Source organism: Styela clava, chromosome 10 (assembly GCF_964204865.1).
Source record: "Styela clava chromosome 10, kaStyClav1.hap1.2, whole genome shotgun sequence".
Taxonomy (NCBI): Eukaryota; Metazoa; Chordata; class Ascidiacea; order Stolidobranchia; family Styelidae; genus Styela; species Styela clava.
The window spans coordinates 15,858,710-15,874,262 of NC_135259.1; the positions used below are offsets into that span (position 1 = coordinate 15,858,710).

At 32.5% G+C, this 15,553-nt stretch overlaps 1 protein-coding gene across 1 annotated transcript; it reads left to right on the plus strand.

Moving 5' to 3' along the window:
• The first annotated feature begins 5,249 nt into the window (after positions 1-5,249).
• Positions 5,250-15,429, plus strand: LOC144428030 (uncharacterized). The gene is made up of 13 exons (XM_078116671.1): positions 5,250-5,337; positions 6,247-6,310; positions 6,706-6,833; positions 7,191-7,236; positions 7,447-7,577; positions 10,443-10,518; positions 10,772-10,827; positions 11,092-11,148; positions 11,893-12,106; positions 12,726-12,789; positions 13,286-13,381; positions 13,523-13,652; positions 15,262-15,429. The coding sequence occupies exons 1-13, from the start codon at positions 5,250-5,252 to the stop codon at positions 15,426-15,428; spliced, it is 1,317 nt and encodes a 438-aa protein (XP_077972797.1). The 3' UTR covers position 15,429.
• Positions 15,430-15,553: the final 124 nt, after the last annotated feature.

A 15,553-nucleotide genomic window follows, 5' to 3' on the forward strand; every position in this document is an offset into this window, starting at 1 on the left:
TGATATATTTGTCAATATCCAATGTTTCTTTGTACAAGAATTATACATTTTATGAATTATTATAGAATCATATGATTATAGTTTCAGGATTTGTGAATTGAAATGAATTCGACCATATGTTTGATTGTGGATTCATCAAGAGTGAAAGATATAAAAATATAGCAAAGATTGGAAACGTCGCATAGTAGCCGGTTAGCAGCAATACGGTGGTACAATTCGGAATAAAATGTGTTCCCCTTTAGTTAAAATAAAACGTCAAATGTCGGTTTCGATATAACTCATTGGTAAACTACATTTCATATCATTCAACTTCCACGAATTGTCAGCGACGTAAAAATGAACGCAATTTTATTATTCCATAGCCATTGGGTTCTCCTGTTGTTCCAGTCGGTACTTTCTTTAGTTACTTGTACACAATCAGCTCATACAAATATTCCATCATAACCAATGTCATCCAGACTAACCCAAGGATCAAATTCACCCGACTTTATCATTGGAAGTAATTTAACGTACATTTTCGAGTTAGAAACAGGTTATAAATTTTGCTAGGACTGGCCCTACGTCTAACTAAAATTAATTATATATGAAATATTACTAACTTTTTAAAATATTTCCAATTTTTGATAAATTACTCATACCGTTTAAACCAGGGTCGTCCAACCCGTGGCCCGCGGGCCATGACATCAAGATTACTACTGCTCAGTTGGCGATCTTCTTGCGGGGAGTTAATAATAATTTTTAAATTACCGAAGAGCTCGCAGTCATTGTCCCCATTAATTAAGGTACGACTAGAGGCATTGGCCTGTTGGGAAATGTGATAAAAAAGATCAAGCGTCTTGGCTTGGCTTTGGCGAAACCTTCGGAAATAACTGCTGATGGCGCCCCATCAATGGTTGGGGAACAACAATTTTTATTTTATTGTTATAATAATTGTGAAAGCTAGGTGTGTGGGTATTGTTTGTTTTTTCATCAACATGTAGTCAGTGTAGCAAAACTAGAACAGAATGCCATGTTAAGTGGCCCGCGCAATTATTAGTAAACTACACGTGGCCCTTCAGCCAAAAAGGTTGGACGACCCTGTATATACGAACTGCTGATTGCGAGTGTTTGAGATTTTCAGGCAACATGCAAACAAACTCATCACTGCGCAAGGAATTCCAGATTGGTCAAGACGCAAGTTGCGTCGTATCTCATCAATGCCCTCCTTTGGAAAAAACATGGCTTTGTATATTGTTGGGCACGAAGTAGTTCCGTGGATCGTTCTGTTAAATTGTCGTTGTTGTTAGTATTCTTCTTGGTATTCTTTATATAGAGGTCTTTAATATGATATTTTGCTGTGACTTGAAGAGCGTGAGTTACTTTTTGTGACATTTTTCGGCGTAAATAACGTTAGTGTCCTAGTGTTATGACAGGAATATTAATATCGAAGCGCAAGGTAGAATACCTTGCAGGTATTCGGCTCTTAGATACGGGTATTTATTTTGACTTATTTTCGACGTTTAATTAAAATAAAGATATGAACAATATTGTTAAATGTGCTTGTGCAATGAGGTGGAAAAGATAAAATCACAATATATTATAAACTAAATCACTTGCAGTCCTTTTCCAACGTATAAAGAAGAAATTGGAAGTTTGAGGATTACGCATTCAAATTCTTTATTATAAATTTAAAAATAAAGTTTACGCTCAAAATAAGTCCTAAATGTTTTCTTATAAACTTTCACAGAGCATAGATGCAAGTGTACGTACTGATACAAGAGTTACCGGCAGTAATATTGTGCATTGAATAAATCCAATTAAGCTTTCGTTGAGTAAGTTATTGGAAATATATAATAAATATTTTTTTCTTCTGCAGGTAACTGTTTAATGCTCATGAGTACAAATACATATCGAAAGTAAAGTATTATATTGTATATAAAGCTTTTACAAGCCAATACAAAGCCTTTTAAACTAACCTTTCAGTCTTGAGTGCCAATTCTATGGTATTGTCATTTTATATTCTTAGCGTTGGTATTTCGAGCCAAATTGAAGAATTCAAAATGCAATTTTAATGAAAAACCAGCAGTGTCCACTTGTAAGTTTTATCTACGAGACTAGTTTGGTAAACTTCATTTAAAGTTACCAAATTGACTGAAGCGGTCAAAATAATATATTTCCAACACATCGTAATCAACATTTTACATCATTATTACTGATTGATTGTAGTCAAAGCATAGATGAAGTGATCTATGCGTAAAAAGACATTCAATCATTCTATGGCTTGTTTCAAATTCTTTCGCTACTACAATTTACGCCAAAATTTTGTCTACATTATTTCTGATCCTAATCGACGAGTTAGTATGATACCATTCCATCATTAAAATGCACATGCAAATCGCTGTGCTGGGCCTGGCTAGACTAATTGATTAGAAAGATTTTATTGTTCCAAAAAAATACAAGTTTTTCAAACTTTTTTGGTTCTTAAGTGCCTGATCATATTTGAAAAATAAAAGCACGATATCATAAGTAACAATAGAACACGCGATGAAATATTTGACAATTAATATTCTATAAAATAGATTGAATTTTGACTGAAAGGTACAATTCAAGCAGTATTTTATTAACGCTAACGTTTATTTAAATCATGCATAGAAGTATAGCTACTGGGATTGTCCATTGTTCAGCTCCGTACCCTCTAATGTTTGAATCTTTTATTTTATAGAAAGTATTGAACAGAATTATGTATTTCTAATAAATGTCGGTGTTATTTGATATTTGCAAATACTAATATACACTTATTTCAAAAAACATAGATATTATATTCCAAAAAATAATGAATATTCAGCCATTTCTGAAGCTTTTTGATGTTGTAACTTTAGTGTTTTCAATCAAAAATACCAAATATATTTTATCTTCATTTCTACATTGAGCTACTATCACTTCCAGAATTTTATTGTTCATAGAGGAATTCAATAAATTAGTAACTCGAAATTAATGGCAAAATAATTTTTTTTGGTAAAATGAATCAATTTCAGGGAAGATTCAAAATATGAATAATATGTCTCCATTTTTATTTTAGGTAACGTGGATGAAATTCGAGCGAAGTTTGAGGAAACCGGAAGGGAAGAAATAACTAGAAGAAATCAAAAGGCTGGAGAGATGTCGTCAGGTCACCTGCGAATGTCGTTTTATTTAATCGTTGCGAATTGCTTGATTGATTGATCTCAGAAATCCATAGTTACTAAACTAGCTTCACACGCATTTTATGGATCATAGTACTTTCTACGTTCACGCCAAACCAACCATTTCAACAAGCACTCACTTTAATCTGTTTTTTGCTAACATTTTTCTTACTAGAAAACTGTGACGTCAAAATGCTTTACTCTCTTTGTGACAACATTGGTGGTCAGACAGACAATATATATGACCAGACTCATTAAAAGATTAAAGATTACCTGCAAACCAAAACCATCTTTATTCTTCACGTGTGGACTGGGATAGTTTATCGAGTATGGGTGATACATTTTCACACATTTTTTAAGACTAAATCAAGCTACTAGACACATGCGACGCTATTTACAGATCAAATTGCCTATTTTCATACATTCTGTAACGTGGTATGACCATGCCAAAGCTTTATAGCCAACATTGATAATTATTTTGAATCATGTATATCCAGAAGTTACTAAGAAATCTATTTGCAAAAAAAGCGCTTCGGAAGTGTGTGTACCAATATAGAGGGAACTAATTTTGTTCACCTACTTTACATCAAGTTTAAAAGGACTAAAACCTATGGGCAGGGGTATATTCACTTTGCGAACACAGACAGTCCCCAAACTCGTAATAGAACTAAAATACGGAAAAACAGAATGAAACTTTAGCCTAACTCTAACATGGTACACACACTACGGGAGTACCAAATTCAATATATTCGAGAAACACATTTACTCAAAATAAACGTCATTAAGTAAATAAAACCAAAGACAAGTTTTGGACTTGTTTTCCGAACCGGTCCAAAGTTTTAAAACTGCTGAAGTTTCAAATTTTTGCCGAAACAGCACGGTCTATCAAAGATATCATAATTCTTTTGCGGCACTACCGCAGCATTTGTACCAGGTTAGGGTTATATACATATGTGTTTTGTTGTGTATTACGAGAGTTGGGAATTATTTCAGAGCATGTCGAGAGCGGAGCGGAGTGTTCATGCAGGTAATTTATGTTCTATTCACTTTCTTACAATGTAACGTACCAGTTTGTTGAGTATACTTAGTAGTATAATAAATAAAATTAATATTAAAAAAATACAGGGAGAAGAAAGAAGGACTTTATATTAAATATGCCCTATAATCATTTTGGTAAATTTAGATTATCCTTTTTCCAAAATCTCGTCGTGAAATATTGTCTCAAAAACGCTATTGCGAAAATATGTCAAATTTTTAGATACTTAACAGATACGAATAACATATTTTGCTCAATTTTGTATCATTATTTCCGCCATTTCAATTGTCTTAATAACACGGGAATTACGTGCATTGTTATATCAACTTTCGATTCGAATTTCTACCACTAGATACAGATATGAATGAAAGGAACAACGTAACATGCATTGTCTAGTTGAGAATTTATCGTCATCGTAACAACCTTGAAAAGAATAAGATGAGTAGAGATGAAGGAGGAACACGTATGTAGAATGGTTGTTTGTTACACAAATAGAAAATTGATAATAACGAGATTTTTATTTCTGTGGAATATCAAACTCTAGTATATATATATAGTAAATATGCATGTGTTGTCAGAAAAGCATCTCGCGTATATTTGTTTGTGCAGAGCAGTTTGTTCATTTGCGTATTCCTTACAATACACAATAAAATTCGGATAAGTTTGATGAAAAAAATAATTTTTTTTTAAATATTAAGTTTATTAGCTTCATTTACACTACAGAATTTTAGCCTTTGCTTAAGTAATAGTGAAGAAAATTGTCACAGAAGCAAGCGTCTACTTTTAAAAGTTAGAATTATTTGAATTTGATTTTGAATATATCAATTTACAAAAACAATCAGTAATCACTAGATTCAAATTATTAAGTTATTGAAATACGCAATAAACAATAAAATTATGGAAGTGATAAAAGATCAATGTACAAACAAGGAATAATTAATATGTATATATATATATATTATTTTTTAAATAAAAATATATTAGTATTTGCAAATATCAGATAAAACTGATATTTATTAGAAATACATAATTCTGTTCAATACCTTCTAAAAATGAAAGATTCAAACATTAAGGGATACGGAGCTGAACAATGGACAATCCCAGTAGCTATACTTCTATGCCTGATTCAAATAAACGCAGGTTAGTGTTATCTGCTAAAATTGTGCATCACTTTCAGTCTAAATTCAACCTATTTTATAGAATATTAATTGTCAAATATTTGCTTGCATGTTCTATTGTCACTTATAATATCGTGCTTTTATTTTTTTCAAATATGTTCAGGCACTTAAGAATCAGAAAAGTTTGGGAAACCTGTCTTTTTTGAAACAAAAAAGTCTTCCCTAATCAATTAGCTTGGCCGAGCTCAGCTCTGCAACTTCGTGCATCTTAATGATGAAATGTTATCATACGGAACTCGTTGTTTTGGAATTATAAATCCGAATTAATGTAAAAAAAGAATTTGAATCAAAACATAAATTGATTTATATATTACTACATATATTATTATTGATGTGATTTAATCAATCAGATTTAATAACATAAAATGTTTCTTACGATGTGTTGGAAATATATTATTTTGGCCGTTTCAATAAATTGGTAACTTTAAATGAAGTTTACCAAACGAGTTTTGTACAGATGAAACTTACAAGCTGACACTGCTTTTTATTCTTCAAATTATATTTTGAATTTCTCATTTCGGCTCGAAATACCGACGCTTAGAATATAAATGACAATAACATGAAAATGCCACTTAAGACTGAAACGTTAATTTGATAGGCTTGAGATTATCTTCTTAACCTACCGCATTAAACAGTTTCCTACAGAAGAAGAATGCAAAACATAAAATCTCTGACGGTTGATAATATTTTATTTTATATTTTCAATACCCTATTCAACAGAAGTTTAATTTCATTTATACAATGCACAATATTACTGTTGGTAACTCTTGTATCAGTACGTATATTACTTGCATCTATTCCCAGTGAAAGTTTGTATACCAACTTTTGGGGCTTTAAGCGTAAAAACTTTGTTTTCATATTTATAATTTAGAATTTGATTGCGGAATCCTCAAACTTCCTATTTCCTATTTTTGCGATGGAGAAATTGACTGCGAGTAAGTTAGTTTGTATAATATATTGGTGGATTCATATTTTCTACATCACTGTACAAGTAAATTTCAATCGTAACAAATGTTCGTTAAACATAGCAAGAAATTCTTCGAATGTCACTGCAATTAGTTCATCATGAGTCATTAGTATGAATATAAGGACCCCATAACAAGATTGTTCATATCTATTTTATTATATTTACGCCGAAAAATGTCACAAAAAAGAACTCGCGCACTTTAGGTCACAGCGAAAAATCAAATTAAAGAGGTCTCCAAACTATATGAGGATTGAGAAATACCTAGAAGAATACTAACAACAAAAACAACAACAACAATTTAGCAGAACGATCCATTGATCTACTTTGTGTCACAATAATATTCACACTATTCTTTTTCCATAGAGACGGTACTGATGAGATACGACGCAACTTGCGTCTTGACCAATCTGGAATTCCTTGTCGCAGAGACGGGTTTGTTTGTATGTTACCTGAAAATCTCAAACACTTGCAATCAGCAGTTTGTTTAAAAGGTGAGAAGTAATTTGTTTGATTAGGAAATATATAACGATTCATTCTTAATTTTAGTTAGACGGGGCGCTATTCCTAACAAAATATAACCTGTTTCGTACTCGAGAATGAACATTAAATGTTATTCTGTCTTTGCAAATATGGTATTTTGTAGAAAAAAGCCCCTAACATTTTTTAACAAATCCCGGAATTATATCTTTTGTCATAGATACGTCCCCGCAACGGGAATAAGCATTTGAACCTCTAACGAGAAATATCATAATCCTGGTGCACAAAACTTCGCCAGTCATAAACACCATTAAACAATAATAATACCTATTTCGTTGATATAAATTCAACTTTTCCACATTCATTTGTAGATGCTGAATGTTACAACGACGAATTCAAATGTACAGACGGATCAGGGTGTGTACCACGGGAATCGTATTGCGATACCGCTGATCTTATCATCACCCGCCATTGCATGTCAGTTGAAAATACAATTTCCATATGCATATAGTTATATATGAATAATTATAAAACTTTACCTAAAAATAGAGCTGTTGATTCATCTCCTCATTGTATGAGTTCATAATTCACATTAATACGAAGCGCTATTGAATGTCTTGTGTCTAGGGACAACAGCGACAAAGACTTCCGGCGGTTCATGGACGAAAAAACTGGACATTTATGCCGATCCGTTTCACATGGTTTCTGCTATCTTCCCGAAAGTCAAGTCCATAAAGCCTCCTCCCTTTGCGAAGCAGGTGAGAATGATAAACATCTACAAGTATAAAAAATTTGTTGGTTTTCCCGTGACAAAGACGGGTCTGTGAAACCCAAGCAGTCCAAATTTAAAACGAAAATTCTTTTTTTAGACTGACTATAATTTTCTTCCATAACTTTTTTAATAAATAATCATTTATCATTAACGTTTTTTGGGAATGTTATATATCACATAATTCGGTGCTACTTTTGGTATGCGATTTCATCTGATTTTTCAACTATTTGTTACTATTTGTTCCAAGCATTATTCATATAACTTTAATTTACGAAAATATATAATTCAACAACTCTCAGGTGCATTTTTTTAACTTTCCTTTACCATTATTTATACAGCAAAAAATAGAAAGATTAATTCAGCACTAACTTAAAACAGAGGTGGTAAATATAACACTTATGCTTTTCATATATATACATTATAATTTTTAATCTCCACTCCCAGTAAGATAAAACGAAGAACCAATCACAAATTTTCGAGTACGAAAAAATATAAGGAATTGAATTTGAATGAAATGCAAAAATTCTTAGAAAAAGTGTGATATAATGAATGAAAATGCAATACGCAGTATGGAATTTTTCGTAAATATTGTTCTCGGCCACTTTGTGAAATTATTACTGTCATAGCTAAAACATGTCCGTTATCTGATTTGTGTTTTAGATCCATTTTGTCGAAGTGATGAAATACTTTGCCAATTTCCATTTCTTTATTGCCAAAAGAATAACTTTTGCTTTCGAGGGATTCTTTGTACGTGAGTGAATTACTAGTTATGGAAATATCGTATAATTTTGCACAACTAATCATATGGATCTTAGACTCAGCGTATTACGCAAGTATAGTAATGTGTGTGAAAAATAATTCAAAACAGAAATTTGATGCCACGTACTTGACTATAATTAGCTAATCCTCAAAAAATTGCTCACTTCTGTAAAGCAAGCAAGATCCCAATTGGGGTGTGCCACCTAGTATTCTGTGAACAACGGTTTTACTCATAAACCCTTTTAAAATTTGTGGTAATTTTCAAAACCTTGTGTCGATACTTTTGTATCTTGGTTCAGTGTTTATTAAATACGATTGTAAAATGATGCTTCCATATTCTACCCTCACTGCATCAGATTGTCTACAATTATTCTGTTCGACAAAAAGTGGACAAGTTGATCGTTTTGGTGAATTCTTGCTTGTTGTTGGGGTTGGTTGATGCTGTTGTTATTAACAATTTTACTCTCTCAACTAATGAACCTATCAACCTCAAATTTACACTTCTTAGAAAGCTATAACTTTTATCCAATTTCAGATTGCTTTTGTGATCTTTGCGATACGATATTTCATCTATAATTTAACTGTTTAATTTAAAGTGGAACAGTTTTTATTTCGCCCCAAATTACCGTATACAGATTGTTTTACCAAGCGTGGTACTGGAAACAACGTACGACCCTAGAGTCTACATATTTGATCACTGCTTTTTTGTTTTAAGTAACAATAGCCCATACCTACTCGGGCCTTACTTCGATCGGAAACGACAAGAAGGAGATATGCTATGTTTTGGCCTGGACGCTCAACGAATGAATCGAAAGTGTCCACTACCGGCGGAATTTATCTGTGATTCGTATCCACATTGTTCTGGAGGTACTTCATTATTTAAACTTATTTTTGGAGAAATTGCTTTGATATAATCTAATGCTTTAGAATCAGAGTTGTGTAAACTATCGTTCCAACGGACTTTTGACATCTTTTAAACAAACAATTTTTTCTCCGTTCAAACGTGCCCAAATTACCAGTCAAGTATCTCTGAAATGAATTTTTTGGCCTTGCATATTTCGCTTTCGCCCAACAATTGTTGAAGGCAGTATAAATTTCTCTCAAATTCTCACAAACTGATGTTTTAAATTATATGCAAAAAAATCTATATGACTTGTAGTCAACTCGGAGGCATTTTTTGGCAAAACTAAAAAGCGTTTCAAAAATTCAAAATAATTTTGTCGTTTTAAAAAGTTTGTAATGATACAATATTTCAGTATATGTTTCTATTTCCCCTTTATTTTCGTTATTACAGGAGTCGATGAATGCTTTTGCGATGGAAATGAACCCATACTAAATAGAAGTAAGTTCATTTGTAAATAAAAGTAAAGTAAGGATCTATTTACTTGAGTAAAGTCTTGTAGAACAAAAAATGAACGGAATTTTTTCTCAAATGGATTTACTGGTATTTCATTTAGTTACTTTAATTTTTCCAATATAAAGAAGGATACAACAAATAAAATATAATTATTATCTTGTTACATATCTCAACGGTATTGTTAAAAAACGATTTTCGAAAATATTATGTCGATTTTACTTCTATTAATTCTTATTGTATTACAAAGTCGAATTGGACTCAGATAAGTTGAAGTACTCTAAAATGAGAAATATCAGAAATTTTTAATTGATTCAGAAGAGTGTGGAATTTTCTAACGAAAATATCATTTAAACGTATAACCTCATTTTCAAAATTTGTTAAATTTAATTTGAATAAGTAAATTAGAAACTGCCCACAAAGCAAATGTTGAATATTTATCACCAATTTAAAGGATTGTTCAAAATTAAACAACTAACAAAATAATATGATAACTCGCAGTCTTTCATGAAGAAGAGTGCTTCCGCTGTTTCACATCTAAGGAAATAATACCTTACGGAAATCTGTGTGACGGTATCATAGACTGTCCAGATTTATCAGACGAATGTTTATGCAAACGAAAAGGAGTCTTAGACATTTGCAAACAAGTTGTTTGGGGTGAGATTCTTTCTGCGATTACTTGATTTTTGGAAACAATTTATCCTAGAAACAGACTAAAAATTTTGCTTTTGAATAAAGGGCAACAAGATGAGACACCGTACTTCTCATGTGATGTCACGGAAGCAAACAATAATGCGACAGTTTGCGATAAAATGTAAGTAGGTCACATCATATTTCAAAAGTATGGAATAGGAGTTAGAATATGAAGACCTCGGTAAGTTGCTTCAAGATAAATCTAATTAAAATAAATTTTATTTGAAATTGATTTTGAGCTCAATCTACACCTAAAACGACCATATTCTATGGAATGTTTTATCAGGCTGTACGCTAACATTACCCTTTTGCCCATTCTAAAATATTTATTGGAATATTCAATTTGAATAAAATTTAACATAAATTTATTTCAGACCAGACTGCATGGGAGACATTGACGAAAAGTTTTGTCCATACACAAGTTGTCCGGGTAACGCGAATTTTTATCCGATCTAGTACCGGTATCTAGTATCTAGTACATCGGTATCTAGTACCTCAAAAATACTGTTGAAAATATTTCATTTGTTCTCTATTATTTGGTATATCATAGTTAATCAATAATTCAATCAATTCAATTCAAATATTTCACAATAATTTAAATAAATATCTCTCGTTACAGCACTAAGGCTAATTTCAAGAGGAAATAGGTTGTGAATATAGGACATTTTAATTGGCAAATGTTATCATTACACAGATGGATCGTGGGATCAGACAGCAGACAAATGTAATATCCGTTGTGGTTTATCAACCGGTATGTTTAACAATTTCATAGAATTTATATAATTATTTAAGTCAATAGTAAATAGCATGCCGTGAAACATCAATTACAATTTACAACTTAGGTCTCAAATAATGTTTCAAACCGAATGGAAGCGAAAAATGTGTCTTTATTTAAATTTTGATAAAATGTACAGTTTATTATTCTTGTGTCACCTCATAATATTTACTGAATAGTTTACTGAAATTTTCTGAATTTACTGAATATACTGAAATATTCATTTTACATCAACCGCGATGCTTAGGTCACGACCATAATTTTAACGCTATCAATAGTCTCTACTTTCGTTCAATATTTTTTGTTGTTCATGAGATTTAGCTTCTTAATCAGTCTGTTCTATTCCAAACGCAAAAACATATTTTTGGTAAAAACTGACCTATATCTTGCTGCTAAAATAATCAGTTCATCATTAAATTAGATTAATTCTTAATTTGAGAATTATGACAAATTTATCGTAAAGAAAATTTTTTATGTGATGATAAAAACAGTAGATAATGATAGATATTCTAGATAAAGAAAATTACGCCTTTTGTCATTTGAGCAGGAAACATTGAAAATATTTATATCATTTACCATTGAAAAATTTTGGAATTTTTGTGAACTTTCTTTGCAAACAAACCTGTCAAACTTTCGTTATTTCTGATGGTCATATATATTTCTCAACATTTTTGTTATTTGCACATACTGACTAAAATTCTATAAATCAAAACCTTTCAGAACCAATTGCAACAAAGTGCGATGGAATTATAGAATGCAGAGAGTTTTACCGCGAGGAATGTCAAAATTGCATCCCCAGGCCAGAATTCTGCAAACACCATGTATCTGATGGGTATTATCAATGTTCAAGCAAATCGAGAATTCCAGGCTGGAAGATATGTGACGGAATAGCTGATTGCGAAGGAGGAGAAGAAGAAATCAAATGTCCACGAAGGTATTTCTAAATTGCTTTCTGGCGTATGTCACAAACTTATATGTATTGAAGAATTAATAACTATTTCCGCATCATATGGCGTTTCATGCGAGGACCAATCTCATCAATGTACTCGCGCCAACGTTTGTTTTTCATTTCACGAGTTCTGTTTATTAGTAACATCAATTAAATTTAAAATAAAAAAAAATATCGAGCGTGTGAAGTGAAACTAGCACCTAGTAATTGAGTCTATTTTTAAACATTAATTTTATGAATTTAAAATTAGCAATTTGAGTTTAATCAACCAAACATGACAATATTTTTCACAAATATGGTATTTTTATTTTTATCTCTTGCTGAAATGGCCTGATGTACTTAGCACACTACAATATACCACAAATTGAATATAGATAGGGGAGTTTCGAGTTGGAAGATCTACAATCATACCCAAAATAATAATAAAATGACTATTAATGAATAAAAATAATATTATTAATAATAAAAGCTTGGTAAGATGTATATTTCTCATACTGATTCATGAGATCAGAACAAGTAGGTTGATTTCAACTTATCATTCTTCCGTCCGCGAAACTCTCTTTGATAAAAAAAGTTTTCAAAATTTATTTTTTTATTTTCGAAGATTTTATTGCGAAGGGAATAAACCAATAAACGTACCTGACCACAAAGTCTGCAACCTTCAAAAAGTATGTGAGACCAATTTATGTTTGTGGTAATAATACGATGATTGCAATTGCAATTGTTTCGTTATATAGGCGACTCTAAAAACTCTAACATCAAATTTCAAAAACAATAATTACATTTTTGACCTCGTGATGGAAAATTATTTTGCTAACGAATCACGTCGATATCTGAGTCCTTATCCCCCAAATCGTTTTGTCCGTCGCGTAGCTTAAATCTATAGTTAGCATCGCTCTGAGACGTCTCATTGTCGACCATTTCAAATTCACAATTAGGTTTGGGTTGAAAACAGAGATACGAATTGCTTAACATCAAAATCTATTGTTTGATCTCTCATTCGGAGCAATAAATTTACCAAGTATCAAGTACACAGTGAAGTAAATTGAATAAATTGCACAACGTACAACTATAACATGTGGTACTTACAATTCCGAATAATGTTATCAAAAATATTTATTGAAAAAACGAAATGCTTTTATTTTGATATGTTGGCTATTACAGGACTGTGAAGATTCTAGCGATGAAATGAAATGCACTGAAACAACTCACTTTTACTGCAATGACACAGGAGATGTTAAATTCATCTCTATAAATGAGGTTTGATTTCATTTTGACTCTTAAATATTATATTACAAACTGAGGTATGCTTTTCACATTAAGCCCAAGCTGTTTTGATTTTCACATACTGATAGAGACGTGACAACTAAAATACTATCGCTTTACTAATATATCTTACAGCTCTGTGACGGGAGTCAAGATTGCAAAAGTGGTAGAGACGAATGTCTTCCTGAATGCATTGTCAGCGAATTTTCAGACACTAATTCAATGATCAAGAATACGTTTGTGCTTGCCATTGTATGGGTGACAAGTTAGTATAATATAATAAAACCTAATTGTACCAACCATTAGGTACGATAGGTTATTTCTTAATTAGTCAATGTATGCAAATTACAAAGCTTGTTAATTTATAGGCAGCAGAATTATTCAAAACGTACTAATCTTTGTAATGTCCACTCAACGATGCGCGGTCACGCACATAAATGTATCAGTTCAAAAGTAGTTCAGTTCGAATGATCAGGGCAATCAGTAAAATGTAATTTACCGATCATGCCTAATTAGTGAATTTGCTATTGCAAAATAGCTGTAAAAGATGGAAAATAAATAAATATTTCTATGAATCTCTAGAAAGAAATAATAGGTGTGAATACAACTTGCTTAATGTTTTGTCTGAAATATTTTTTAAACTTCTTCAAGAAGGCATCTATATATCGGTGTGAGTACATTTGCACCCATACTTTTGCACGCACCGACATTTGCACCGATACATTTCCACCCATAGATATTAGCACCCGTATACAGATTACACTAGCGGACTATTGTACCCATGTACATGTGCACCCATGTACCTCTCCACTAATAAACATTTGCACGTACGTAAATTTGCACCAATGCACATATACATCCACCAACACTTGTACCCACGAGAGTCTCACGCATATGCATGCGCCTCATAAACGCACTAATAGTCATGATCTCGGACAACCGTGTTTCAGACAAACTTTAATTAGCAACTATGAATATGCAATCAAAATGAAGACGGATTACAAATTCTAAGTAGACCCTATCCTTGGTGAGGTTTGCTTCGTTTTTACTGTCGTTGCGAGGTATAACTCTTTCCCAGTTTTATCGGTCATTTTCCTCCGATGAAATAACGCAAACGTAGTCAAATGCGCGGTGTTTAGCAGACGACGGGGGAAGAAACTGGACAAGTCAAGTCAAGTTTATTTTTGGTCGTACATAAATTAATCAAGTCAGTGTTAAATCACTTGTACAAGACAAGAGAGAGGGTCTTTAGGTACGCGGGTACAAAAGTACCTGGGTGCAAACGTAACTGGGTGCACATGTACGTGGGTGCAAACGTAACTGGGTGCACATGTACGTGGGTGCAAATGTACGCGAGTTTTAAAGTACCTGGGTGCAAATCTCCACCGGTACAAATGTACGTGGGAGGAAATATCCATGGTTGCAAATATTCATGGGTGCGAATGTTCCTGAGTGCAAATGTTCATATGTGCAATCTGGTGATCGTGCATTTGAACCCACGCACATTTGAACCCATGTGTATATGCGCGGGTTCAATCTATATGCGGGTGTTAAAATACATGGGTTAGGGTTAGTATGGGTTCATTATCCGAAAAACAAAAAAATTTCTATAGGTGCAATTGTCGTGGGTTCAAATGTACGTGGGTTCAAATGTACGGGAACCATGCAATCTGTATGTGGGTGCAAAAATCTGCGGGTGCAAATGTATGGATGCAATTGTTCATGAGTGCAAATGTCCGTGGGTGTGAAAGTATGCAGGTGCAATTGTCCTGGGTGCAAATGTACACGGGGTCAAAGCCCACGGGATCAAAAACCTTATTTATCAATCTATCTTTGAACATAAATTTGCCAATTCTTAAATGCTTTTTTATCAGGTACCGTCACATTGGCAGGAAATGCGTTCGTGATTATTTTCTCTATAATCAAGTTATTCAAGAAGAAGAATTATAAAAAGAATGCTATGATCAACAAAATCTTGATCTGTAATCTGTCAGCGTCTGATTTTCTCGTTGGGGTAGATCAACTTAAATATTTTAGTTAAATTTTTGAACATCTTTAAAATCTGTAATCTGTCAGCGCCTGATTTTCTCGCTTTAGTAGATCAACTTAAATATTTTAGTTAAATATTTTTACAACATATGATTTAACTCAGGTTTACACATTCTC

Excerpts from the sequence above, each read along its gene's own strand:
- LOC144428030 (XM_078116671.1), top strand. The coding sequence starts at position 5,250 with ATGAAAGATTCAAACATTAAGGGATACGGAGCTGAACAATGGACAATC. Across the intron at positions 7,578-10,442 it reads CTCCTCCCTTTGCGAAGCAG|GGCAACAAGATGAGACACCG; the intron begins GTGAGAATGATA and ends TTTTGAATAAAG. Across the intron at positions 10,828-11,091 it reads TCCATACACAAGTTGTCCGG|ATGGATCGTGGGATCAGACA; the intron begins GTAACGCGAATT and ends ATCATTACACAG.